A 26,016-nucleotide genomic window follows, 5' to 3' on the forward strand; every position below is an offset into this window, starting at 1 on the left:
CCACGGTCAAGGCAGATGAGTTCCTGGTGGAGCTTCATAGCAAGCCTCGGGTTCTGAACAACGCCGACTCTGAGGTGCAGCTCATGATCTGCACTCTGCTGCAAGACCTGCACACTGGCCTGGAGAACAACAAGCAGCATGTGGTGGAGGTGGACAAAAGCGTGGTGGCGTTAGAAGGAACTGAAGAGCCTGACCACGGATGTGGACAGAGAGAAGAGGTCACATGCCATGAAGTTGGACAAGACGTCCAAACAGCAGCTCCACCGACAGAATACGAGGGAGACGGCGGAGCGCCACCACCAGTCTGTCATGAAGAAGTGCGACCAGATCCTTGAGAAGCGACAAGAAATGGTTGACGAGAACCAGAAAACCTAGGAGAACCGGCAGCTGAAGGCGAAGATCCAAAGCCTGGTGGATACTTGCAACAACACGTGTAAAGCACAGGATCTGTAGGACCGTCTGTCTGCCGCTCTGGATCAGCTGCACAAACGGCTTGTACGAAAAAACAAGACGTTGTCACAAGATTTAACGGCACGATTTCCGGAGTGTTTAACCCATTACAACCGGGGAAAGTATCCGTGTCCGGACTGTCCAACTAGAGTTGGACGTGAAGGACTGTTACTGTATTTGTGTGTGTTTTATTTGTGAATGCTCTGGGGGTTATGTTGTGGTACAGGACTGTTACTTTAAGTTGGGCTGTATTGGGGGGGGTGGGGGGGGGGGTACACGCATGGTAAGTACAGGCACTGTACTAGTTCTGGTGCTGAGAGAGAGCTCGCAAAAAGAGTTCTGTGGATGTTTCCATGCTGTTGCTATAAATAATAAAAATCACACCTGTGTGAAGTGAGGGGCGCTCTTATCATCAATTACAACATAATGTTTGTTTAAGCAACGGGTGCTAATGTTTGTTTTAGTCCTCAAAACAAACAAAATTTCTCTTTATTGTCAATGGCGTTTTCTTAAACAAGCATCGTTGAAAGACAAACATTAAAGCTGTATATAGGAGGGGGGGGGGGGGGGGGTACGTAGTTCCGCGGCGGTGTCACGCAACAAAAAACAGCCGATCAACAAGCTTGCGGCGTGGGTTTTAATCCACTGTAGACATCAATGAGACACCTGCAGAACACTGACATGGACACAGCAGGCAAGGTCTTTTGGTCTACAAGGGCGTTTGATGCATCATCCAGCTTTGTGTGCAGTGCACTAACGAGCGTGCATGTACCTCCTAACTGGGGGGGGCGAGACTCAGACTGGGTCCTGCGACTCAGGCCGGTCCATGAGGGATTTGATCCAGCTGGTGCCATTAATCAGTTTGGTGGTGGCGATGATGTATTCCATGCCGCTGTCTTCCATCTGAGAAAGGAAGCGCAGGGCGGCTATCTCTGCGTACGTTACTCCTCCGAGGAAGAACACCAGTGTGGTCCGGTTCTCCCCCTGTTGGCCTGTAAGACGGCGAGAAAACAGAAGGTGATCAACATAATGGCATTATTCTCATTTCATTAATATCTAAGCAGCAATCCATTCATATTTTTTTAGTTAATAAGACGTGTTATTGTATCCAATCTGTATGGTAGAACAAGGGTTCCTGAACTTTGCAGGTCGCGACTCACGACCCCCCAAAATAATCATATTTGAACTGGGGACCTGCACCTTGACAAGCACTATACTACAAGCAGAAATTGTAGTAGGCATTACATTTAGTTTGACTCGGTTCCACAGATCGTGAAAATAGTCAAACTACAAGCCATGACCCAGCACAAACACTTATGGAATACTTTCATTGCCGTAAGAAAGGCAATACTTCATTTTGTAATTACTTTTGGGTAAATTTATTAAGGTATTTATACGTAGCCGTGTAATAAGCGGCATAATTGACACCGCGCCGGTCATTATTGAGAAATAACTCCCAAATCCAAATGCGGCGGTTGGAGGTGGTCAACCTGTGGTCGGGTTGGACCACACCGTCTTAGAACCTGTGGTCGGGTTGGACCACACCGTCTTAGAACCTGTGGTCGGGTAGGACCACACCGTTACTGAATGCCAAAAGATATTGCACGAACTAAGCACTCAAAGCTGAATACTGAATACAAAGCAGACCCTTGTTTTGACTCCATCATATTCAATCAACAGTTCAACACTGTAAAATCCTGTGTCAATTACAGTGGAGTCAGAAGTCACTACACAGCTATACCTGGGAGCATGTGCTTACAAAAGGAGAAGGGAAATGAGGACTGAAAATCATTATACAGTATGTCAAACATCATTATTCAAACATTATACTAGCCTGTGCAAATTCTGCTCCATCATTCTACAACACTAAAATTCAAAAGCAACACCATCCGGTAAAGTACTGTATTTTGTAATCTGACTGATGAATAAATAAACTAAACAGAGAGACCTCTATTATCACCTTTTAAAATATGAAAGAAGGGTACAAACAAGTAGAAACAAGCCCGCTCCCTTATACCCAAAAGCATACTTCCAATTAGCACATTTCACATGGAGTGTATAATAAAATTCACAATTCAACATCTGGACGCGCCCTACGGCTGCAATAGCCAATAAGGAAGGACTGAGACGAATCCTAACACTGGATCTCAGTGACAAATGGGCAGTTGACAGCGCCTTTCTCCTCATCCTTCTCTCCAGTATCAAGACAAATGAAACACAACACAAACAGAGACCCCGACAGTCGGCCCCATCCCATTGTCAGCTGCGTGTTATAAATTATCAGTTGACATAGTCGTGTCTTATCTACAAGCCGCACACCAGAGGTCATTCGCTTTTATTTGGATGCCTGTTTGGTGAGCAACAAACACAGCAACAAGCACCCTAGGGTACATGCAGTAATCTTGGTCTCTATACTGCCTCCCCCTGGCCAGCCAGGGTGCTTGATGGAGGGGAAAAAGGAACTGGTTGGAATAATGTGTTCCTTCCATGCACTACGTCCAACCGGGGAAACTCCCCCGTCTGGTGAAAAGAAGCGGCTTGGACTCCTCATGCATAGAAGGAAGCATGAGATCAGTCCATTGCTCTCCCCAGGTTGGCAGAGGGAGTGTACTAGCGCCCAGGATTACATTAGATTATTGACACTCGTGGGATTAAAAAAAGGAAAAAAAAAAGACAGTTTCTGCTGGTCCTCACGTTTCTTGTGAAGCCCAGCGGGCAGCTGCTGTCTCTCCTCGAAATGAGGACCCGGGAGCATCTTCAGAACCTCTTCGATGCTGCGCCAGCCGGGCCGGGCCAGAACCTGGGTCAGTCTGATGCTTAGGGGCGCGTAGCCACTGTACACATAGGAGATGTCGTTGGGGTTCTGGAGAGAACAAAATTAAAATGGAGAAGATGATGAACTGCTCTTTGTTTGTGACTGGCTCCTGTAAAAAAGTCTAAGCTTATCACTGGAATTTACCCCCACCCCATTCTGTTTTATTACTACTCGTATATATGATGTTTTTGCATTATTGTTTGTCTAAATGTCTCCATGAATTCAATACACAGGACCTCAACGGAAATAAGCCCTTGGGCTTTTTTGGGTTATCCTTTTAGCATCCTTTTTTTTTAACCACTCACCACTGTGCCTTTTTGGAAACTATTCAATCAATCAAAATGAACAAACCACTGGTTGCCAATTCTGGCTCCTCTGAGACCTTTAGTAGATAGATAGACCTTTATTGATCCCCGTGGGGACATTCAGCTGCCATAGACCCTTGTTGGTTTTCTAGCTTACCAGTTAGTTGATTGCATTCTCCTAGTGTCCGTGCCATGTTGGCTTCTAATCATGTCTAATCATGACTTGTAGTGAGACAAAGAACACCAGGGACCTAATTTAGAATCGTTGCGTGTGCACAAGTCCGGACTTGAGAGATGTGCACTCCGCTTCCCACACAAATGTTGGGATTTATAAAATAAGACATGGCAAGAGAATGTGCCTACCTCTATGGAAACTCTCACCGCATGTGTGAACATTCAAAGTCAAAGTCGTACGATTAGTCACACACGAAATTTCTCCACATTTGACCCATCTCTTGGAGCGGTGAGCCGCAGCGTGCGCCGCGCTCGGGAATCATTAGTTGATTTGACCCCCAATCCAACCGATTGTTGCTGAGTGCCAAGCAGGGAGGCAGTGGATCCCATTTTTACAGTCTTTGGTATGACCCGGCCGGGGATCGAACCCGCGACCTCCCAGTTTCAGGGCGGACACTCTAACCACAAGGCCACCATTCTGGATGTAATTATTACAAACTACTACATCCGTCCGATATTTCATATTCCATCCTAACTGACCTGGCAGAGACCTGGAGCACATTTTCTAGTTTACAATATCATTGTCATCAATATCATACAATGTCATTGTCTTAAAACTTAAATACTTTTTTATACAAATACTTGCCATTAGTAAATAAAAATAAACGTTTAACAGAGTGATCACACATAGGCTATTATAAAGGCTATTTATTTAATATATCTATTAAGATTTTGACTTGACCTTCGACGTGCCTTGAGTACAAAATGTTTGAAATGTCTATGACAAGCAGCTCATCTCAACCACTGCATTATGCATCATTAGCATGGAACTCAATGCAGTTTTATAAATGTAGCCCAAGATGAACACAATCCACCTGGAGAATCAGGCATAACCTCAGGGGTAGTGTCATAAACCACTGCTTCACAGATATTAAATGAATTAAATGACCATAAACAGAATGAATTCCATTGTTCTCCTCTCCGGGCTCACCTGCTCATTGGCGTCCTCCATCCACAGTTTAAGGGTCTTCCTAATGGTGGGGTAGTTGTTCCTGGAGGTCGACTGGGGTTTTAAAAGGCCCGTCTTCTCAAGGTTGTTAAGTGTCAGCATGTGTTCATAGCCATAGGTCTGCGTCAAAAGGTAAACCATAGTCATGGAGTTGTTTCACTGCCATCAACATTATAAAACAATACAGTTAAAGCAATATTAAACTTTGGTGGTATGTATCGCTCAGTGGTTTTTGAACTTTTTGTGGCATTTTTGAAAATGTTCACTTATCCCCTTTTCAACAGTATAGCAAATGCTTTTAATTGATTTACGCTATATCGTTACATGCCAAGAAAACACTTGAATTCTACCTGCAAGATTTCCCTTTTGTAGTAGTCCAACACCTTCTGCTTGAGGCCATTGTTGCAGACAGACTGCATACACACTAGACGCAGAATCTTGATCAAGGGATCCTTCTGGGCAATGCAGTCTTCTATATAAGTGTTCACCTGTGTTGAGAAACAGTCAAGATGATTTAACAAGTGGAAAACAATGTGCAAATGCGTTTATTCCAACACATTCTAACCGTACAATATTAGGTGAGAATGAGATCAACTTAAAAGATATACCCGCACACTGCCACTTGCACGTTCAAGAGAAGTTTGTAATGTAGGCAACGTTTCGGCCGTGTGCCCTCAGGCATCATAACATTAACATTCAGGCTACATGATGCTCTTGTCTTAATTATATATTTAAACTGGAGCAGAAAAAGAGGTTTCTATTCTTTGGAACCACTTCTCATGCAAATGCAAACACAGATCATGAATACGTTTTTTAGAAATGTCTAGTATAACCCATTCTGGGTGGGAACCCCTTTTGGTGTTATAACCCTTCTTGGGGTTCTGTACAGTATATACAGTATTCAAAAATGTTAAATATTTGTTAGTTTTTCAGAAAACTTAGGTCAGGATTTAGAAGGCGTTTTTAGAATCGGCCTCAGTCCAAAATGAGAAAACAAATTAGGATCAACACGGGGTGGGTAGCTACGTACTGTACCTTGTCTGTGTCGACCCCTGTCATAAACTCCTGCTCAACTGTCAGATTGTCAAAGAAGGCCTCTGAAGCTGAAACAGGAGACATTGGAAACGATAAATGCTATATACTGCTGGGACTGCTGCCTGGCTCACAAATGATTATATAAAATGTATTCTTGAGCAAAGAGAGATTGATTTTGGCTGCAAGTAGCAAAATGTTTACCAATATTCCTAGGAGACAATCTTTTGCAATGCCAAAGTGGTGTCTTTTCGCTTTATTGGATTTTTCGTTTTTCTTTTTCTATCTATTTCACAGTATAATAGAAGAAACCACATCAGATTGGATATGGTTGCCGTGGGGAAAAAGACCCCTTGAGATGTACCATCTCGTTTTCATGGTATTAATGGTTTAAGCCCTGTTTTTTATACAACTGTATTGACAAAAATAGCCAATCTACATCTTCAAGCTCACAACGCGAGCTTGTAGATCGACTATTTGAGCTTTTTTTAAAGCTGAAAGCTGAAAAGTAACGGACAAAGTTTCTGCCCGACAGCCACGATATGAAGGAAAGGACCACGCAGGAAGGAAGCTTATACTGTAGTGTACATACTGGTGATGTCCTTGATGAGCTCAGCTATAGAGGTGTGGTTAGCCAGCGAGCTCCTTGCAGCCTGCATGTGAGGCAACTGGGACACAAACTGCTTTATTTCTCCCACTGTTTTAGCGTTGTGGCGTTCCTGTGAGACAAGGGAAAACAACATTAACGAAAAACAGAGCCCGAGACCTCAGACAGCTCGTCATCCAGCATGTTAAAACGCTTTGTGTGCCCTTTCAACATTTTCAAAATAGTGACCCAGGGTGCCCAATGTTATTTTTGATATTGTATATTAAAATAATATTTTTATATATTTTCTTTTTTCAAAGACGTCCCCAGACGTCCTGGGCACCACATTATCATCATAGCAGTAATTCCCAGGACGTATGTGGACGTCTTTGGCACAAAATGTGTTAACTCGGACAAAGCAGAACATTTTTGGAAAAATCTATCACAAGCCAACAAGAAGCTAATTTAAAAATCCATCAAACAGCACGCCAGGAAATGAAGAACAAGTCTGGGCAAGTCAGGCAATTAAGATGTTAACACCCCAAAGGTGACAGAGAGAAATAGAGATCTACTTATCTATGTTAGCTATTCTATCTATATTAGATCATAAAATCTAGTAGTGTAGTGTGTGTGTGTGTGTGTGTGTGTGTGTGTGTGTGTGTGTTTGTGTGTGTGTGCAGACAGTGAAATATTAAATAATTAAGATATACATTACTGTATATGGCGGCTTAATTCATTTCCAGATCTTTCTGAATCGCAACTCACAAATCGCCTGTCTAGAATATAACTAAAAAGAATAGAACTTGCACTCTTTGCTCAAATAATATATTGGAGCATACTGTAGGAGTGTGCAGGTTCTATTTTTATGAAAATGATCCAATCCTAAACCAGAAGTCCAGAGCCATGACAACTTAAATGTGTATTCAAGACTTTTTAGGATAGAACTATAAAATAACATAACAAAACAAATGAAACCTCGACTCCAACACTGACATTTAAATAAGCTAGTTACTGAAATTGGTAACATTACCAAGAGCATCGGGTTGTAAAGTTTGCTCATATTAAGAGTTCATCAGGAGCTCAGGCCATGCATTTGCCACTAGGAATAGCACAGGTTTGACTGCAATCAATACTTTTGATTACAGGGCTGCATCTATAAAAGGAAAACTAATTAGTGCAAGATTTGGACGGTATTGTATCTTTTAGTAATTGTCATCACCTGTCCAGATCTATTGGTTTTCTGTTGTGCACTTGCCATAGAGATTACAATCAGATTGCATTAGTTGTGGCGTCTTCTTGACCATGTAAAGCATTCGCTTATACAACCTCTCCCTTGCCCAGTCCATAGTCCCTGTACCAAAGAACACCTCCCTGGCCAGCCTGAATGCAATGGTTGCAATGACCTCTGCTTACGTACTGTAACCATGCATCACCAGGCTTTCCACACAGAGAATAGCCTGAGTTTCATTCCAAACTGACCATTGTGATCCAGTCTAGGCAACAGCTAGTCAAGGAAGAAAGAAAAAATGGTTTCCGGTTCCCCACTCAGCTTGGAATCACTTGCAGACAGCTTAAGGATCTTTTAAAGTCATCCAATTTGATGGCAGACTCCACCGGATAGTGCACCTGCTAACTACTACCTCGATTATGACTCTTAACCTATTTTAAATGTTTGCTTTATGTAAATGTTGGTTTATGTTTTGTAAGTTGCAACTATTTGCTACCCTAAAACAGGGCTCCCTCGTAAAAGAGATATTTTATCTCAATGGGATAACATAGGTTAAATTATTTTTCCCATCTAATTTTTTGGATCAATCCACCATCAGATAATATTAGAGCTACAGCTAGCGCAGCAGAGTGGGTGGACGAGTGGGAGCGGGTCATTCTGCAATCTGCATGTGTTAATGCATTAACATTTTTAGTGCATTCATTCCTTAAATTAATCATCCCGATTTAATGCACAAATTTTGGCAGCCCGACTTTAATTACAGTCCAGTACAAATCCTATTCTTAATATTATCTTGTGTATATTGTATTGCTCTCTGCAGTGCTTGTACCTGTACCTGTATAAATTAATAACAAATAAATAACTCTTGAGTCCTTAGCTCAGACGTTTATAATATCGTGCTCATGTTGCATGAAGTAAGCCTTGCCGAGCCATGAGGCCCATAGGGCAGGAGCCTATCTCCTGTTTCTGTAGCGTGAGGCAGCTTGATGTACAATTACTCCCTCTGGACATGACGCTAGTATGTCGCAGGGACTTACCCCCAATCCAACCCTTGATGCCGAGTGCCAAGCAGGGAGGAATTGGGTCCCATTTTTCAGATTCTTTGATATGACCTGACATGACCCAGTCCCAGGGCAGGGCTCTAACCACAAGGCCACTGAGCTGGTCTGGTTGCATGACAGTAGCTTCTAAATACGTATACAAAGTAACGGCGGATGCGTGCGGAGGTGAGACGCACCTCGAAGGCAGCAGAGATGATTTTGGCTTTCCTGCTGAGCGCTGCACCAACAGCGTTGAAATTCTTGTCGCGGATCTCGGCGTACAATTCCTCTGCAGAGTTTAGCTGCAACTTCTTGGCCTCTGTGGGTAAATCTTTACCTCCTTCACCTTGCTTCTTCTGAGCAAACTTCTCAGGAGGCAACTTGACATACCCTAAGTTACAGGAGACATAAATTGTTATAGAAGACTTACCCTACCATACAGGAGACAGAGAGAGACCGAAAAATGTGCATAGGCAGAAAAATAAATAATGTAACAATGAATAAGCATAATACACCACAAAAACGCATTAATAATGAATCCATTCCTGACCATTAGTGATCCCATAGACCTCATCAATGAGTCCCTCGTAGGTGAGCTGTGTGGCCAGCGGGGTCAGCAGGTCAACATTACGGTCTAGAAGCAGTAGAGTATCGAACACTGGCAGGATCTGGCTCTGGCTTCCAGCAAACTCCCTCTTCATTCTCAGCATCATATTGGCTACATGCTGCAAACCAGAAAAAACGTTGTTATTATCTTCTTTTAAAGTCATGCTGTGTAGGATTCATTTCAGTAGTCTTTTGGGGCGACACCTATCGTAGGTCCTAGGACGCCTTGGGCTAGCGTATTGTCAGAAATGGTATTGATCAATGTTCAAATTAATAAATGAGAGTTAATTTTTGAGATAGTCATGGCGGCAAGACTAACTGTTCAGGAGAGGAGAAAAACACTCAAATGAGTTAATAGCACAGGCAGACTCTTCACATACTAGAGCATGTCTGAAATAAATGTCACAGATGAAATCGACATGAAATAGATGCTTAAACATGTAGCTAGGTGTAATGTTAAGAGTCCACAGAAGTGAACAGTCAATTTGAAGCTATGATTCCCTGCTTCCATATGACATAACAAAATCCAATGATTTAGCCTCAGTCAAAAACGGTCACAAATTAATACATTTCCGCTACATAGATTATATATGTCATTTTGGTGCGATTGTTGGGGGCATACACTCACACAAAGAAGTGTTTAATAATGTTTATTTAGACCAAGTTGTCAATAAAAAACATTTATGTGGAATGGTTATTATAAAAAATATTAAAAAGCTTACACAGTATGACTTAAAAGTGAATTTATATCCTAGAACTAGACTATTGCACCATACTCACCCGTGCACACTCTCCTTTCCCATAGATCTGTGGTATTGTACCATACAGTGCCTGTAGGGTCATGAGGCCTTTAGCAGTGTGGTATAAACTTGTTTGATCGTTCTCAAGATAGCACTCCTACAGGAGACAAAATGGGGGTTAAATAAGGTGACATTCACACCAGAAAGCTTTGCTGCGATTACAACGAATCCTGCTGCGCATTGTCAGAAAGTGCACTTCGTTTGGCAGGTGTGAAGGCTCATTTGAATCCTAATGCGTATCAAAGAACCGCATTCTACTCCGAGCAAAAACGGGGGTTTCACTTCGCTTCCAATCGCACTTGATTAAGATTCGGTGCAGGTGTGAATGCAATCCGCAGTAAATAAAGGAAATGAAGCAAACAATGTGGCGGGTGAGGAGCTGAACACAGTTGGAGACTGAGAAGGCATATTTTACGCAGCGCAAAGATGTCCCGTTAACGTGGATAGACGTGGTCGAATGAGGAGACTGAAGCCCTGATCGAAATTAAATTAGGACGAGTACATTAATCAATTGCTTAAGGAAACACATATACAAACACTGCAGTGTATTATAGCCTACACTACAGAATATTCTGTCTGTCTGTCTGTGCGTGCCGTACACATGGAGTGCTGTCACTGTGTGGGGAGTAGGGACTTTCATCTCGATAAACTTGTAAACATTTTGCGCTGCTGTCTGTTATATCAGTGCGCTCAGCGCTGTTCCTTCCATGCCCAAAAGAACAGTGCGTGGCTGCGTGCGTATAGAGAGAGAGAGAGAGAGAGAGCGAGGGGTGGGGTGGGTCCAGTCCCAGACGGCACGACACATGCACGTTATGAGTATAATTTGAATCAATTTTGATCACCATATATTTCACTGTGTAGGCTATAGTTTATGAATGGAACACAAAGGTCCCCCTGCTGCGTTTCCATAGCTGCGGATGACAGTGTGAAGGCAAACCGCAGTAAATTAAATATGCAAGAAGTCCCAATTCTCCTCCTACACCCAAAATATGGGCGTAAACAGCTTGAATGAGTGAGTGAACCGGGCCCAAAAGGTTTCTGCCCAACGGCAACGATATGCTGCAATAGAGCACCGAAGTCCTGACGTAACTCGCTCGTCCCCTCGATTCCCCTGGTTCACGGAAGTAATTTCTCTATGGAGAATAGCATGGGCTCATCTTAAAATCGTTTCATATAATCGTTGTGGTCCAAAAATAAACAAGCTGTCTCTGCGTTATTGTCAGGGAGGTGTCTCTGTATAGTTTGATATATGATACAGTCTGTTTCTAGCGAAAATGTAACTAATTCAGTAGCAGTAACAATAGCGTTTTCTCTCAGTCAGTTGATTCTTCATATCCATATGAGTGAAGCGGCCTGGATGATTTTCAAACACAGTTCTTATATGAGGCGATCTAAAATCCCCCTATGGGGATTACAATGCAAATAAAAAGTACATGAACCCGCGGATCTGCTCCCTCTACCGATATTGACGTCAGACTTCGGTGCTCTATACATTTGTGCTATCTAGAGGTTATACACACCCTGAAGGCACCCTCAGATTCCATGGAGAGTAGGTCACCGTCGTAGGGTATCAGGTCCAGGATGTACTCATCAATGTTGATGAAAGAGCCGAGCACACCTTGCTCTTTGAGCCTCTGCTCACAGAGCATGCTCCGTCGTGGAACAAACAGGATGTGGAAGTCACGTGGGGAGTGCATCTTATCCTCACTAGAAGTATATGAATTAATAGGGTTTTTGTTCACGTGTCATCATACAGTACATCCCACATTGGATTACAATAGTGTTCCCAACCTTTTTACAACCGCCTTCTTACATCTGACAAAGCTGAGACTCTCCCACACACGCACGCTACTGTGTTTTCACAGACATTTAAAGCCATTTACTCAAACAATGTTAGTGTGCTTCACAATGATGTTACAATACACATGTGGGAGTTAAAAATAGACTTTGTGCAGCGTGTTTGCAATGTTGGACCAGCTCCAAACAGAAAAGCCCTCACACCTATCAAGATTAGGGTAACAAATGTACATATGTGCCAAAAATATAGCTCTACAAGCTCACAACGCACCTCGAAATGTGATGCATTGTGGAAAGATTAAAGATTTTCAATATATATTAGCCGGTTAATTGCCCAGCCACACCCCCACTTTGGCTGGACGGTCTCGGACCCCAGGTTGGGAACCACTAGACTACAAGATACAAATGAAATAATACAATAAAAAGTATAGATTTACACATTATTGTATTTAGTACCATTGTAATAGATACAAGAGATAACAAGAGCAAAACTATTAAGTTAATAGTTGACACATGCATTGCTTGCCTCTCGCGTGCAGGAAAACAATGTTGTGTTATTTGAACAGTTCCCAGTGCCACCGAAAGCTAGATGTATTATTACAAACCTGAAGATATTCTCAGCAATAATGTCCATAAGCTCCAGTCTGGGACGAACAAAGAAGATGATGTTTTTGACATCGGCAGATGGGAGGCGCCCTCCCTTGAGGGTGAACATCTTCTCCACTTCATGTTCCTGAAAAGCAGTCATTGTACAGTTGTACACCGGTCCTTAGCTATAGTCAAGACTGCATGCGTTCAGAAACATGATGGGACAAAATAGCCCTTTAAGTCCATTTAGGTTTCATCAGTGTCAGACACATTAGCTCATAGTCATAGCAACAAAAACAACAACAACAAACAAGCAGCAGAGATCTCACCTTCAGTAAAGAATACTGGGCTATCAGTCCAAAAGGTCCTGTGAGATATTCATCCCAAACTATGGCCTAAAGTAAAATGACAAATGACAGACACACAGTTTACATGGAAGTGCTGGGCCAATAGCCTACCAGATATCTGGTATGGTATGGTCAGAGTGGGTATGGTATGATATTATTATGCCGATAGTTGTAATACAACATATATAAAACATAATTATATATTTTTGTATTGTCACTGTTGGACAAGATAATTTGCAGCTGCCTGGTGCCCTGAACAGTTCCACCTTGTCTGTCACATCATAACAGTTTAGATTTCAAGCTTCTTTCTTTGTAGATTGTTGGTGTTGTTGTCACTTACCTTACTCCCTGCACATTTGTCTAAAAACTCCCGAAGCTCCTTTCTTGCTGCTTCTCTCAAGATGTTTAGATTGACTCTTCCGTATGACAAGTGCGCTGCCATTTTTCACTCCAGCTCCAAACCAGTAGCAGGAGCGAGTCAGGTGACTTCAGCCCAGCTATCATGTGACCCAATAGAAACACACAACACAGGGTTCGATTTAATTCCAACCTGTGGGCCGAGGCCCACTGGTAGGCCGCGAGTATGGAAGTCCATACTCCATAGGTCTAAAAAGTAAATAATAAATACCAAAACTTGAATAATAAATACATCAATGGGGGGGGGGAAACAATTAATTAAATAAATAATACTATAGTATTTTTATATATCTTTTTTTTAATTGTGTTTATTGTGTATTTATTTCATTGCAGTATTTATTATTAAGGTTTTGGTATTTATTATTACATTTTTGGACCTATAGTCTGGACTCGATGCTGGGCACAAATAAAAAATAAATACAAAAACACAAAGATTGTAATATCTGTGCTGTGCATGGCCTGGTCCAGAAAGGGTTGTAGACCCATTTCATTCCATATAAACAAGTAAAGGACAAATAAAGGACCCAAATAGAATTTATTTAGCTGTAAAAAAGATGGTCAAAAGTTTTTTCCCCCAGCTGCTTGCCTTTTCCGTAGACAATAGCGCCGTCTTCTGGCCAGAAGTGCATCTGATGAGCTTTTGTTTATGGAATATGGAAAATAATGAGGTGAAATCCTGGGTGAAATTAATCTGGTGACACTTTCTTGTGGAAAATAACATGCCTATGGTATTTTACAGAATAGACCCAAAAGTAAACGAAACTTATTCAGAATGTCATATTATATTACAATTTGTTTGAAATTTAAATGCTATGCAGGCTAATTTGTATTCTGACCTCACGTGAGCTCTAAATATAAAAAACACATTTGGCACAGTGTATATCCATCGGTCTACACACGTTTACGTCACCGTCTCGCTGTAATGCACAGGCCTACTCTGTCCGTTAGATGGCGTAATGTCTTCATTTCATTATATGAATGGTGATGAATGAAGTTGCGCGGCGCCACATCTATCTACACATTTTTTATGTTGAATATGCTTTGCCTTTTTATTGTTATCTCTTGTCTAGGCCTATTAGACAACCTGGACAACGTTGTCCATCTGCTATAGGCCTACTTGTTATCCTTTTTTCTTTATATTTTTCTTCATTCTTTTTTTTCTTCATTCTTTCTTAACCCCGTAAGACCCGGATATATTTCTACTTGCAAAAAAGAGATTTCAACCTTACTACTACTTTGTACTACTAGGACTGTTAAATGTTGAATGTTAAAAAAATATGTTGAAAAAAAAAGTGTAATGAAAATTGTATGCACATTTATAATAATTATTAAAATAATAATAATAAATTCATAATTTATTTTTAAAGAAATTTGAATCCAGGCCAGTGAAATCACTTAATGCGCTGAAGCCATGGAGCCATACTAATTAATAGGCCTATACTGATTTAGTAAAGTTCCCCGTCCTTCAATGTCCAACTTGCATACTGTGGTATCTGGAACCACAGTTCACATTAATATAGCATAAATAACCATGTTTTAAACTAGTGTAAAACAGTGTAAACCTGGATCTTTGTCAGTTTGTCTCTCATGAGTGAGATAGTGACATGTTTAGACAGGATGCATGGGCAGCTGCAGGGGGTAGGCTACCCTGTATGCTAATAGATCGATCAATTAGGCCAGGACACATATTGTGCCTCCTAGCTCTGTGCTTCCTGGTGACCTAATATTAGCATAAACCCAAGAAGAATAGTTATTATGTAGGCCTATTGAGCTATAGAATAGAGGCGGGCACCTGCTAAATTGGAGCAGGTGTGCCCAGTTGAGCATCAATGGTTGGTTGGCTAGCAGCCTAACATCAATAGACGATACAGGGGTTTCCTTCCCAGGGTACCAAGGGCTTCATCATCTTCCACGGAGGAGAGTAGGCTACGGCAGGACGAGCAGCACGCAGCGAGCCCACGCAGAGCGCTGTGGGGATGAGCCTCTAGCTACACAATACTCCACAAAGCTACTCCTTCAGGCAAAAAAAGAAAGAATAAAAGAACAGGATTCGGTGACTGGCACCATGCTCAACGAACGACGTCTGACTTTGTAGTTGGGTCCAAGAAGTGCTGCACGAAGATCTAGTCCGCACCATTCCCTGTCAGTTTCTACACACAGAGAGAGAGAGAGTGCGCGCTGCTTCATTCACACTCACAGGTAGGTTCTCTGGTTCTTCTCTGACCGCCTCCGTGCGCTCGCTGTGTCGAACATCGCATGCATTTTCTTGACTCATTGGAGGAGGATATTGCATTTAATTGGTATGTTGTTCAATTAATTATGATTTTTCCATTGACGAATTCAGTGCGTTCAGTTTTTCATTCACCGCAAACGAGATTGTAATTGTGTTTTACAATGTATATTATATATATTTTTTACTAGCCTATTATTAAGTCTATCTCGTGGCATATAGATTTATTTAACATTTCATTCTGGATCAATTTGAATTTGTAGCCTAAAAAAGAACGTTTCTGAATGTATGCGAAATGCGAAGAGAATGTAGGCTAAGCTATAGCAGTCTGAATGAGGATAATTATGTAAATTAATAGATTACACTATAAGCTATTGTGTGTTTCCTGGAAAAATAAAAACGTTTTCTTGAAGCATGAGCAATATACTGTGTAGCTCAGTGGCGTCACAGACACAGCTTTAAGGTTGGGATGAAGCTGCTTTCATTCTTTTTAAATGTTACAATGAATGACATGTATCGTGTTTAGATGGCATTGGTTCAGAATGGCAGATATAAATCCATTTAATACCTGAAAATGATAAATATATATACAAGTACTCGCATGGTGCATCTTGACAATAGCCCAACAAATACCGCCCCCCAAAACACACGCATACACGCGCATACATACACACATGCACGCACACACACACACACACACACACACACACACACACACACACACACACACACACACACACACACACACACACACACACACACACACATGCACACACACAGCTTTAAAATGGGTTTGGTGGCTCACTGCTCTTCTGCCACAGGGAAGGGATGCTTCCTCCTTGTTGCAGTGCTCTTGTAGGAAAAACAGACCTGGGTATTAAGTCATTTGGGAGATTCTTGTGTGATCGTCCCTGGGCGTTGCTGCAGGTTTTTCTTTTCTCAGGATCACATATGGGGGGGGGGGGGGGGGGGGGGGTTGATAAATGCCTGCAGGCTTGGAAGGAAAAGACCATCAGGGTGAAATTATATGTCTGTTCCTTCCAAATGCTTAAAAGGGGCTGGGCCGGCGCTGCTGAGCCGTATAGCTGTGGTGCTTATGAGAGAGCTGGTACAGCAGCAGCATGCTTGATGTCTTCTTCTGAATCTGGCAATCTGCACCTCATTACTATTACACTTTATACTGACCAGATAGGTGTGTGTCAACAGAGAGCTAGAGAGAGGGGGGGGGGGGGCGCAAGACTATCTGCACAGAGTGACCTCGGTAGCCTAAAGAAACTGATTTGTTGGATATTCTGACTTTTGCTTCGGCAATGTAAACATATATGATTTTCCATGCCAATACAATACATCCCTTTGAATTGAATTGAGAGAGAGAGAGAGAGAGAGCATTTCATGGTTCTGTGGCTACTAGTCCCACTGGTCCTTTGCATGAAGAAGGGAGGATGGTAGAGGATGGTAGAATACGAGCTACTGTACTGGGCTATAGGACCCCCCCCCCCCCCCCCCCCCCACCAAGCCTCTCCTCCAACTCCTCGCACAGACCTGAAGCATGAGGATTAAATGGGGGAGGGGAGACAAGACAGATGCCTTCTCTCACATGAGCAGCCACCATAGCGATTGGACGACACCCATGTGCTGTATAGCCTACTGTATGTATAGCTCTCTCTCTCTCTCTCCCCCCTCTCTCTCTCTCTCCTCCTCTCTCCCCCTCTCTCTCTCTCTCTCTCTCTCCCCCTCTCTCTCCTCCTCTCTCTCCCTCTCTCTTTCTCTTTCTCTTTCTCTCTCTCGCCTCCCGTCACAGTGCTGTGTATACAAAGATTGGATTTAGGCAAGAAAGAAGGTAAAATATGTGCAAAGGGAGATTGAATGAGGCAAGTGGGGAAGATGACATTCTTAGAAGACATTAGGGGAGAGAGAGAGAGAGATTGGGAGGGGGATGAGGAAAGATGCGCGTTTATGGTAGAGGTGGAAAAAAAGAGAAATGGGCAAAGAAAGTAAGTGCCCTGCTCACCAACTGCATAATTTAAGGCTTGAGGCAACGAGGCAGCAGCTGGAACCTAGAATCTTGTATTTTCAGCTTGTCGTCAGGCCCTGCCCTGCTGTCTTCTGGCAAAAGGCTCTACATTTGTATTACTTCTTAATTAATGCCATTTAATGGATTGCTGAGTGTCAGTCAAGCATCAGTTGTGACTCATTTCAATATAGGTTGCATTCATGAGCTCTGAAAGTTGGCACAAACACACCACCTTGCATGAGAGCACAGATATCCCCACCATACACAAACGCACGCACGCACGCACGCACGCACGCACGCACGCACGCACGCACGCACGCACGCACGCACGCACACGCACACATACACACATACACACACACACTGTTTAATCATTCTGATTTCTTCCTTTGATCTTGCTGTTACCATGGTCACAGTTGGTAAAGGTACATGACTCCTTTATGTTCCTCTTAGTTCCTCCTGAAGCCCAAATCATACCTTAGCCTCTATATTATGGAACTATTGTGCTTGCATATTTTAGCACAGTATAGTCGTACATGAAGATGACTTCATCTCATCGTGTAGTCCTTTTTTATGCGTGTGCGGCATGCACAGCCTCGACAGGGAGTGGCTGCCTCCTCTTCAGAGTCTCATCAGGGAGCATTAGAATCAATACATGATTAGAAATACCAGTCCCTCTGACACTCGTCATTAGGACCACCTGTCTGCTCTGTCCTACATTGTATGAGACACGTATTCAATTGAATTAAAATGGCCTCGGGCCACATACTCCCACAAAACAGTGGGGGGTTGACCAGTCTTTCATCCTGAATTTGGAACTGCGTTGAGTCGTTTTCAGTGCTGTTAGAGTCAATTAAATAAAACACATTTTAAGCAGCTTCTTGGCATATTGCTGTTGAGACACTGGTATTTAGCAGACTTTTTCAGGATTAGTGAAGCATATTTAGGCTATTAGCTTGTGAGATGCTCAAGCCGCATGGATCATCATCAGCGAGGGTTGCATACAGTGAGGACATACCACACCGCTGGATGTTTTGTTGAAGTAGCTTATTGTTATGCCTTGTATTTTACAGTATTCTGTTTTTATCAGAGCTGGCATGTGTTTGCAAACATTGCTCTGCTGAAAACACTCAGGGGCATTCTAGCCTACTATTTGGCTGGTGGTGTAAGAGGGCGTGTCAGATTTCTGGCAGCTGAACAGTGCCAGATCCTCAAAGTTCGCTTCTTGCCATAGGGGGCAGAGTCACAGCAATCGCAACGAGGGACCAGAAGGAGAGATGTGAGACATGTTTCTTATTCATTCTGTGTTATATCAGTCATGTAAACTATCTCAACAGACCAACAGCTGTAGTGTGATGCTTTTGAGTAGCAATTAGATGCATGGTCACTTCACAATGGTCGTTTAGCTTGTTGATTTACTGCCTGATCATTCTTGTTTCCCTGAGATAAGCTGAGCCTAAATTGACGACGACAGGTTGACCAATGCATCAACAGCTAATTCTCCGAGTACCACCTCTTGACTCAGAGACATAGTAGGGATGATTCACCACCAGCTGTGCAAATGAAACACTAATTAGTAGGCACAATAAGCTTAGGCTTCAGCCTACACCTTTTTGGTCAATATTTATTTTTGCAAAAAAAACACAAAGCAGGCACTGTATTGTTTTTAATGACCAAAATAAATAAACTCTACTAGGAACTCTACTAATTGGAGGCCTTTGGTGGAATGCGGTAACATAGTGTTGATGGCACCTTTTTCTGTTTTTATTGTGCAATGAAGTATAAATTATCCTATTGTGGTGGCACACATACTGCCATTTTTATTGATTTTGAGAACTGTATGCTTTTTGAAAATGTAGGCTGCTATAGATGGACTGCATAATGTTCATTTTTCCATTTCCCTCCCTGTGTATTGGATGAAGCTGCCATTGGGGCAGGGCAGAGACAGCATGAGCGCTTGTTGGTCTCTGGGAGGCTTTTCCTGTTTGTTCTCCAGCGATGCAGGACCTGGAACAATGCCCCCACAGAGGATGGAGTAGAGTGGCTCAGAGACATTTTAGAGCTGAAGTGTTTTCACAGATGGCTTCACAGATGGTCCCCGTCAAGCCAGTAGTATGAGGGATCATTTGTCCATGCCGATGATTCACTCCCCAGTTCATGTAGAACCCAAAACTTTTCCTCATGCACAACATAACTCGTTGAGATACATACGAGCAGTCTAGGCAAGGCAAAAAGCAAAGCAAGACAAGTTCATTTGTATAGCTATTGCATTCACAATGGCAATTCAAACTGTTTTACATCGCCTACTACATAAAATAAACATAAAGGTATAAAAAGGGAATTAAAAGAGAAATAACAAATGAAAGGAATAGAGAAATTATGGACAAATTAAAAAGGCTTACCGATACTTGTATTCATTGGGAGATTCGGGGATTTGCGTATTGTGGAAGGGTGTGCATTTTTCTGGTCCGCCGCCAACTTGTGACATGTATTGTGACCGTGATGTCATTAATATGTTTGTGTTTTCAAAACACTCCATTTGCAGAACATATTTGGGCTGGCAGCAGGGTTTCCCAAACCTCCTCTGAACAACAGAGCTTATGGGTGTCCCATCTGTTAGTGTCTCCCTGAATACTTTATAAGCACCCTCAAAGTATTCGAGTGTTCTTTCATGCATAATCTAGGCTTCCCACTACATCCTCCACTACCCCCTTCTCCACCTTATTCCCCCTCGAAGCCTAATGTAGGTGTCGCAGTCAGACATTGTAGCAGCATCTGCGTGTCTGACTGTGTTTACGTGTGTGTGTGTGTCTCGGGCTGCGTCGGGCATAACTCAGACATCGTCTGACCGACTGACCTCAAACTTGACATGTGTGTCTAGGATGAACCTAGGGTGTGTGCAGTGCTGAGTGAATTCAGTCGGACCAGCGGTTTCCCTCCAAAAAAACTAAAATCACGCTTGTGTGAAGTGAGGGGCGCTCTTATCATGTATCATGTATATCATCATACATCATCTCATTCCGGCCAATCACCTTTGGCTTCCTCACTTCTCTGTCCTCACTTTTTGAGGGCCCCTCCTATATTCAGCTATAGTGTGGATTTTTGTCCTAACGCAAACATTAAATGCCATTAACAATGAATGGAGAATTGATGTCATATGTAGACGAGCAAATCGGTATTTTTGTTAAATTCCCATATTGACAATGAATGGAGAATTTACGTCATATGTGTCTGAGCAAATTGACATGTTACGTCATAATGATGTACGTTGTCCGATGATAAGAGCGCCCCCTCACTTCACATTCCGTGCTCAGCCAATCAAATCATCACTAATGGGTACACACAAACACACAAAGCTGCGCCCCTCAAAAATACATTGGCTTCACGGATTGAACAATCGTCACGTTTGTGCTGATATCATTATACCATCATTTATGGTCAATCAGTTATATGGTCTAGTCACTAGACTCTAGTGGGTATCGCACTGGGTACTAAATGGGTACAACGGGTAGGCTGACAACAAGTAAAACAAGTAAAAGTAGAGCACCAGTCTAGGAAACAACAATAACAAATCGCTCTGGATTAAGAGCGTCTGCTAAATGCCTAAATTGTAAATTGTAATTGTAAATTGTAAATAATAAATAAGAATAGCAAGTTTCAGAAGGTAAAGAAAAACAGCAAAGTATGTAAATTAATGATATCACAGTTAGAGGTGCTTGAGATGTGCATGGTTCCTATATTTCTAAATATTATCCATATGTGTGTGTGTGTGTGTGTGTGTGTGTGTGTGTGTGTGTGTGTGTGTGTGTGTGTGTGTGTGTGTGTGTGTGTGTGTGTGTGTGTGTGTGTGTGTGTGTGTGTGTGTGCTCTGCGTAGTATGTGTGTGTAAATATGTATTTACATGTATACAGTATTTATGTGTACGGTATGTACATTTACATGTGCATTCACCTTGGCCCCCTGAAAACTCCCAGGGGTATTGTACCCTTTTGGTTTGTGGGATACGATAGGACTATATGCATATCTATCTGATATCTGGCACACACAGCAAAGCCTTAAAGGGATGACTTATAGAGAACCAACTATATAGGGCCCAAGAGCAGCGATGCTGGGAGTTTTAAATAATTAAGAAATGCTGAGTGATGTTTTTCTCTTGAGGTAAAGTGAGGGCTACATCGTGGCGCAGTGCCTTACACTCCTGTCCAAATGCAGGCCTCAGTACTGTTGCTATCTTGGCAATTTAACTTCCTGCCCCGAGGGGATGGAATGGTGCCATATATGCAACCAGGAATGGCCGGAAAGGTTGGAGTCGTCACCGGTCTTTTGTACGCCATCTCCCGCTTGACCCTCATGCCAGCAGAAGGAGCATACGGTCAGTCGTTGCAGTGAGGGAGGTTGCTGAACAGAGCAAAGATCAAATGGTTGGGTCTAATTAATAGCCGCTGACTTTAGGAGACAACAGCCCATTCCAATCGCAAATCATCCCCTTATTTGCTGAGCAAGGGAAATGTATTATAAACAGGGTGGCTGTAGCTCAGTGGGTAGAGAAGTTGTCTGATAATCAGGAGGACACTGGTTCAATCCCCGGCCCTGGTCTATCACACTTATAGCCCCCCTAAATGCTACTGTACCCCTGGTCTATCACACTATAGCCCCCTAACTGCTACCCCTGCTCTATCACACTATAGCCCCCTAACTGCTACCCCTGGTCTATCACACTATAGCCCCCTAACTGCTACCCCTGCTCTATCACACTATAGCCCCCTAACTGCTACCCCTGCTCTATCACACTATAGCCCCCTAACTGCTACCCCTGCTCTATCACACTATAGCCCCCTAACTGCTACCCCTGGTCTATCACACTATAGCCCCCTAACTGCTACCCCTGGTCTATCACACTATAGCCCCCTAACTGCTACCCCTGGTCTATCACACTATAGCCCCCTAACTGCTACCCCTGGTCTATCACACTATAGCCCCCTAACTGCTACCCCTGCTCTATCACACTATAGCCCCCTAATTGCTACCCCTGCTCTATCACACTATAGCCCCCTAACTGCTACCCCTGGTCTATCACACTATAGCCCCCTAACTGCTACCCCTGCTCTATCACACTTATAGCCCATCTAATTGCTACCCCCGAGTCAGAACCACCTGAGCAATCATCAGCTGGGTGAAGCTGAAACAGAATTTCCAAAACAAAGGTCTCCCTTTCCTTTTCACGGCCTCGCCCATATACTGTATCATGAACACCCAATCAACCCCTAATTGGAAATGTGGAAATGCATGTTGAGGGGCCTCTACAGAGTGTACCTCAAAAAGCAATTCTGACAATAGTGGGCACCACAAATGCGAAACGTTTTATGTCATAGAAATATTTTACAACTTCCTTGGGTTCTGACGACTGCAAGCCATGACTTACATGCAGTGCCCCTGCCTAGGCAATCCCTGTTGGAGATTTGCAGTCCACAGAGTGCCCCTTTCTAGTTTACTCTTTTAATAGTGACTGATGCAGTCATTGTTGCATTTTCCATGTGAAAATCAAACATGATAAAGAATAGATTTGGTTTAGGTACAGACAGACGTGTTTTGAGTGTTCTGCAGATCTCTGTTTGTTACTCAGGGGGGTTGTTGTGAGGGTTCATTGCCTGACTGATACAGATTGAGGTACAATGGAAAGAGAAACAACCACTTAATCTTAAGAGTTCCTTGAGGCAAATTGAAAAAGTGCACGGTGAATCAAAATGGAAATTTTAGAAAGTAATGCTCCACTTACGTAAGTTCTAAAACCTAATTTGTTTACACTGCAAAGTAGTGTCTGATTTAATCTAAATAGTATTGTTGTTATTCAGCAACACTTGATTTTGTGAGCAGGCAAGTTTGACTACTGTTTGTTAGATAGATATAAAGATATATAAACATCCAGTCATTCTGTATTGTCTGGTTGGCCAAAGGCCAGAACACCATTACTGCTGTTCAGGCTAGACTCTGGGAATGGCCAGGAGGGCCCGCAGGGATCTGAGATGTAGCTCGGAGCACAATCCTTCAACATGAGTCTTTTCCAAAAAATAAAAAGTGAAACTAAAGTCCATAAAAGTAAGTCCATATCTATCTATAGCTCATGCTTTTTTGACTTTTTAGGGACTTGAGTTTCAATGCGATATATTTAACCATATGAACCCTAGCATCCCAAATGTCTCACATTCAGCTATACTTGCAATTCTCTCCCCCCTCTCCGTCGTTGTCGTCGAGTGTGCTGCTGTTTGACGACGTTGCGTATAGGATGGCCCTAATGGGCAAAAAAGGTGGCTGAAATGTGCCTGAATAATGGAGTTTTATATTAATTATACAATATGTACAGTATATACATTAAGGGCGGGGAGATGAGCCTCTAGATCAGGGGTGCTCACACTTTTTGACTTGAGAGCTACTTTCAAAATGACCAGCTCGGCAAGATCTACCCACCAAATCTATTATTATACCATTGCTGAAAATAGTTTAAATATGTACCTGAGGGGGCTTCGGAATAGTAGAGTTCGTGTTACATTCTGTACAGTATAAGACAAATGCACTTGGAATGGGAAATAGAGGGGGAGAAATGTTTTTGTTTTTTTTAATCGTTTTTTTTGTCATGTGATCTACCTGCACAGCCTTTGTGATCTACTGGTAGATCGCGATCTACCTTTTGGGCACCCCTGCTCTAGATCATATCATAGGCAGAGAAGTAATAAATAGTCTGTGGCAAATCTGGAGGCAGGTGGAGTGCTGGTAAGCCCGGGATGAGCGGACGCACACAATGACGGGGCCTGTCTATGGTTCTGGTAGTTTCTGAACTATCCACAGCCCTCCTCTGAGACACAGAGTGAGTAGACAGAAAATTGTGCCATATTATAAAGAGCATAAGTGAGGACCAATTATATGAATCTGAAGTCGTCCTTTAATGAGAATGCCAAATTCTAGTACATTCTTGTTTTTCCCCACCTTATTTGAATTCCCAGTGTTTAACTAGAAAAAGTGCCCTTCTGGGCACAGGTCTCCACCAGGAGGATAGGAGTGTGTGTGATGTTTGGCAAAATGTTTAGGAGTGATATAAACATGTTTGTTTGTTTTTTGCAACAATTTTCTTCATTTTGTTGAGGAAATGCAGAGCCAGATCACTCATAGCATCTCTGAGGATAGAATTCTGGATGAGCAGGACATGTGCAGCATTTTGTACAAAACGGGCCACTCCTGAAGACTTTGGAAGTCAATCTTAGCCAATCAGTGTAGAATCTGAGAAATCAAACAGACTCGTCTTGATCACATGACTACAGAGATCATGTATACCGATTTGCATGAGATTTGGATGAAATCTGTGCGACTAATATAAACAATGTGTTTTGCAGAAATCGGCCTCATGGTGGCGCTATAACCGGCAGATGTGGAGGGATGCAGGGAAAATGTTTTTCCATGGCCTCTAGGGAGTGCGCATACAAAGTTGTACACAGATCGATGCAGTTATAGGTAAAAACAGGAATTGCCCTGTTATAGCGCCACCATGAGGCTGGTTTGGAAAATAAATTGTGTCATGTCGTCCTCAGCCTAGTGGAAATGTGCGTGTATCATTTCACGGAAATTGCACACTGTGTTTGTGATTTGTGGCATTTTGTTCGAAACGGACCAATCATGTGAGCTTTGGAAGCGAATGTTAGCCAATCAGGAAAGAAGATGGGAAATGGTGCAGATCCGTGTTGATCACATGACTATGGAGATAGTGTATACCGAATTGTGTGATGTATGGATAAAATGTGTACGAGTAATCTACAGAAATGTGTTTTGCCTAAATCGGCCTCATGGTGGCGCTATAACAGGCCGTTGAGGAATATTTGGGGCAGAGGTTCGTCGTTGGCATCCAGAGAGTGTGTGTGCAAAGTTTGGCATGGATCGGGCCAACGGTGCCGGAGATTAGCTGGTAACAGACGGACGGAAGGAAGGAAGGAAGGACGGACGCACACACACACACACACGGACGGAGTGCAAAACATACTCTCTCCCCATGCCTTCGGCCTGGTGGAGACAATAATGATCTGCATGCTGCCCTGTCAGCTGAGGACACAATCTAGAAGGTTCCATGAAGGGGGTTAAAAATGGACCCTTACAGGTACAGTATGTAACTCTGAGAGTTATGGGGTCCTTGAAATTAGTTTGAGACCCACTGCTCTCTAGAGGTTGCCTGGTCATAATGGCCCCCCTGAAGTTATACACAGTGAACCGACATAGCTGAGCAGCTGGTGTTTGTTCTCATAGAGAAAATGCCTATGGTTGCACTACGGCTGTTGAGTTTTTAATGGGCTTCGCATCACTGTGTTAGAGCTGAGCAACTATTGCGTCTCACAACATCCTGAAAAAAGTGTCTACGGCTGCACTTAGCTTATTGAGTCTTAAGCAGCGTGGATATGCTGCACTGATGTGAACATCAATTCTGGCTTCTACTTACCTTCAGTATTTTTCTAAAGCCATTGCAGGCCAGAGCACTGAGCAGTTTGTCATGATGGTAGCATTTGGGGGACTGTGCAGCAGGCAATGGCAAAAGCTCCCG

The 26,016-nt window shown here is 42.8% G+C and overlaps 2 protein-coding genes across 2 annotated transcripts in view; one reads left to right on the forward strand and one right to left on the reverse strand.

Annotated features, from left to right (window-relative positions):
- The window catches only part of LOC306934443 (rabphilin-3A-like), a 62,959-nt gene that overhangs the window by 7,214 nt on the left and 29,729 nt on the right, over positions 1-26,016 (forward strand). The window lies entirely within an intron of this gene.
- Positions 10-13,254, reverse strand: vps33a (VPS33A core subunit of CORVET and HOPS complexes). The gene is made up of 13 exons (XM_079515368.1): positions 13,118-13,254; positions 12,760-12,825; positions 12,448-12,575; positions 11,566-11,752; positions 10,026-10,142; positions 9,190-9,364; positions 8,837-9,030; positions 6,378-6,504; positions 5,789-5,856; positions 5,104-5,241; positions 4,736-4,873; positions 3,145-3,313; positions 10-1,442 (listed from the first exon to the last, which is right to left on the reverse strand). The coding sequence occupies exons 1-13, from the start codon at positions 13,217-13,219 to the stop codon at positions 1,246-1,248; spliced, it is 1,806 nt and encodes a 601-aa protein (XP_079371494.1). The 5' UTR covers positions 13,220-13,254; the 3' UTR covers positions 10-1,245.

This window comes from Electrona antarctica (genome assembly GCF_951216825.1).
Source record: "Electrona antarctica genome assembly, chromosome: 12".
NCBI lineage: Eukaryota > Metazoa > Chordata > Actinopteri > Myctophiformes > Myctophidae > Electrona > Electrona antarctica.